We start from the raw sequence: 3,326 nt of genomic DNA, 5'->3' as shown, positions 1-3,326 counted from the left end.
AAGAAAGAAAGAAAGAAAGAAAGAAAGAAAGAAAGAAAGAAAGAAAGAAAGAAAGAAAGAAAGAAAGAATTTTAAAAACTTCTTACAGACAAAATATTTTACAATACTTCAACCTATTATATTATATAATAATATCATGTAATTTAAGACTAATAATACTAACTACTGGAGTTTTCCGGAGTCCTGCTCTGGGGGTTGGTGTGTGTGTGTGTGTGGGGGGGGGGGTGGAAGTGGTTTTCTGTGGGACTCTTGGTTGAAGCTCTGTAAGCTTGTGCAGTGACCACTTCACCAAGTGAGACTCGCCTTTTTTCCCCCTAACATACTGTATATAAAGAAGTTCGGCTCATTTGTTCCACAAAATCATTTATTTTTATTTATTAAACCAATCTACTTCCTGTTTTCTTTTTAAAGCTGTCACTTCAAACATACACCGTTGCTTTTTTTTTGTTAAGCTCATCCTCTGCTTGACGTTAAAAGATGATTTGTTTGAAAAAAAAGTTGATTTAATAAGAAAAGTCTTAGAAAAAGGCTGTAAAATGACACCACTGACCTCATCTCTGCAGCAATAACTGCTGAGCCAGTTCTGTTCTTATATAAACTCATTTTTTTTACATTTTTTAATTTTTTGGTTAAAGTTAGCTCTTCAGAAAACAACTGAGATGTTTAGATGAGTTGTATCGAGGAGGGAAGTGTTTCTGAACAAGTGTAGCAGTGAAGATTTTCTCCTCTCACACTTGGGTGTGTCTTTTCTGAGCAACATATGGGCTTCAGCAAATCTAAAATAAAAAAAATGGATGTTAGGTCATTTCTCTTGAGTATTTTATTTGGAAAAGCAGATTATTGATGTAAACTCTGCGTTTTCTCATAATGTGAACATCTGTGTTTGCTTTAGGTCTTGGCTATTGTTAAAGCAGTAAAATGACCTCCCAAAGGGCCAGAGTTGTGATGTTGTGCAATAATTCACATCATAATTCACGAGTAAACAGAACACGTTTCATATTTGCTCAGCGTTTCTTGTCTGGTTTGTTTACCTTCATGCGCTTTTTTTTTTTTTTTTTGTAGTATTTGCAAATGCCACCAAGGCTTAAAAGGAGTCCCTGTCATTAACCCAGGGTGCGGCATGAAACTGGAAGCCAACATGTGCCGACATGACCGGCCGTTTCGTTTACCGTACGGGTTGTTTGCAGGATTAAAAAGAGAAAAAAAATCCTGCATGGGAGAAAAAAGGCTTAGAATCAGCTGATTATTTTAAACATTTCCAAATCAAACAAGGAAATCAAAATCAGAGCCATTTCCTTAAATTTGATCAACTCCCACCATGACGAACTTCACAATAGTTGTTTTTTATGTTTCTTCTTCTTTCAGGCAACAACAAAGCCTCTGGAAATCCAATTAGACTTAGTAAACGTGACAAATTTAAAGATGAATGACATCTCAGAGTGGCTGGTAGAAAACAGGGAGAAGATCGAGAAAGGAGTGGAGATCATGGCCCAGGCCTCCAGGGTGCTGGCGTCCTCCGTGGGCCAGCTCCACCCGGTCCTGGAGGCCGTGTTCAAGGTCTCCGCCGAGCTGCTGAAGAACCCCGACAGCAGCGAGGCCAACTACCTGACACAGCAGCTGACCAAGGTGAACGATCAGCTCACGGTGATCCAGAACGAGATCGATCAGATCGAGCTGGAGATGATGACTACGTCGATGAACAAGAAGAACTTCGACTGGGAGGTCCACATCCTCAGCCAGTTCGAGAGCTTCCAGGACTTCCTCAACGCTAAGCCCAAGTTCAAGGAGAAGAAGAAGGAGAAGTTTCTGACTCATTACAATGTGACGGAGGGCGACTTGAACGTGGAGGCCCTCTACAACGCCGTCATGGAGGACACCTGCTCAGAAAGGCCCATCCTGGAGATCGTGCTGGCCACCAAAGAGAGGAACAGGAAGGCGGTGGAGGACTTCTGCGCTCGACTGAAGAAGCTGTTTGTGGTTGGCATCATATCCATCATGGCCTACGCCGCCTTCAAAGAGGGAACCGTTGATTCGGAGACGGTGAAAAAGTGGAAGGAACGAATGGAGAACGTGGAGGACAAAATGAAGGCGGCCGTGGACGACTGCGTCGAGAACTTCGCCGAGCAGGCCAAGCTGGACATCAAGAAGAAACTAGACGTGAGCCCCGGCCCCGTGGACCCCAAGTGGACCAAGTCCCTCCTGGAGATCCTGGAAAACAAATATGACTGGGTGAGCTGGTCCATCAGGGCCTTCAAGAACAGGGAGCGTGTTTTCTTCTTCAACTGGTTAGCAGGGAAGAAGTACCACGGGTGCAAAGGCGACAACTCCTTCGAAGTCCTGACGAAGAACAAGATCAAGGTGGTGGTCTCGTTCTGCACCGAGCCCAAGCCCATCGACAAGAACCGGATCCAGGAGCAGATTGAGCAGACCAAGCTGAACAGGAACATGATGTCGGTGGCTCTGATCCTGCAGGAGAACTTCCCCGAGTGCTTCATCCACGCTGTGAGTCACTACAAATCAGTGGAGGAGGCGAACAACTTCCCGGAGGACTGCCACTACTTTGGACGATACAAAGGAGCCTACCTGTGCTTCCATTCTCAGTAGGCTTTAAAAACAGACAAACTCATGAATCATCTGCAGCTATACTCCTATATCACTTCTGTGGATGTGTAATCTTGGTTCGGTTATGGGATTCTTTTACTCGCAGCATTTTTATTCTTCTTCCAGCTGTTGAACAGAAACTTCAAGCCATACTCTTCCTCACCGTCCTCATCTTCATGTTCTTAGGTCCATGTCTGGATAATAAACAGGTTGGGAGACCCATGTCATGTCTTTGTCTGGTTAAATGACCTTTTACCCCATCAGGCACTAGCAGGGTTGTATACCTCAAAGTGATAACTGAGTAAAAGTACAAGCATCTTCAAGTCTTAAAGTGCCTGTGACATCAAATTTTTATGATAAATTTAAATGCATTTTTTGGAATGATTACATCGACAATATGTTGCTTTTTTACATCACTAAGATGGACAGTTGTTGAGATATTTGCATGTGAAGTAACAGGAAGTGATGTCAAAGGGGAATGTCTGAATGTGAACAGAGCGTTGCTACAACGGCTGCTAACAGTAGCTGCGTTTCCATTGACTATGAAAACGCGCAAATTAGAATTTTGAAAATAAATTTGCTCAATGGAAACACGTCAAATTCGAAAAAAATACGTTTTCGACAAAATGTTTTTGCGCTAGGATGAGGTGGTTTTTCGGCCGTATCTAAATTGGTGTTTTTCGCAAAACTGCAATGGAAACACTTTTTCACATCACGGGAGTCAC

General features: G+C 43.0%; 1 protein-coding gene across 1 annotated transcript in view; it reads left to right on the top strand.

The window, feature by feature from the left end:
* Nucleotides 1-2,823, top strand: part of rpz5 (rapunzel 5) — a gene marked incomplete in the record, with an annotated part of 4,117 nt that extends 1,294 nt beyond the window's left edge. Inside the window, 1 exon segment of the mRNA XM_014024662.1 lies at nucleotides 1,364-2,823. Within this exon segment, the coding sequence (XP_013880116.1) occupies nucleotides 1,423-2,604 (1,182 nt within the window).
* Nucleotides 2,824-3,326: the final 503 nt, after the last annotated feature.

This window comes from Austrofundulus limnaeus, unplaced genomic scaffold (genome assembly GCF_001266775.1).
Source record: "Austrofundulus limnaeus strain Quisiro unplaced genomic scaffold, Austrofundulus_limnaeus-1.0 Scaffold434, whole genome shotgun sequence".
NCBI classification, from domain to species: domain Eukaryota; kingdom Metazoa; phylum Chordata; class Actinopteri; order Cyprinodontiformes; family Rivulidae; genus Austrofundulus; species Austrofundulus limnaeus.
Note: the sequence above shows the minus strand (reverse complement) of the source record. Positions and strands in the feature narration are given on the sequence as shown.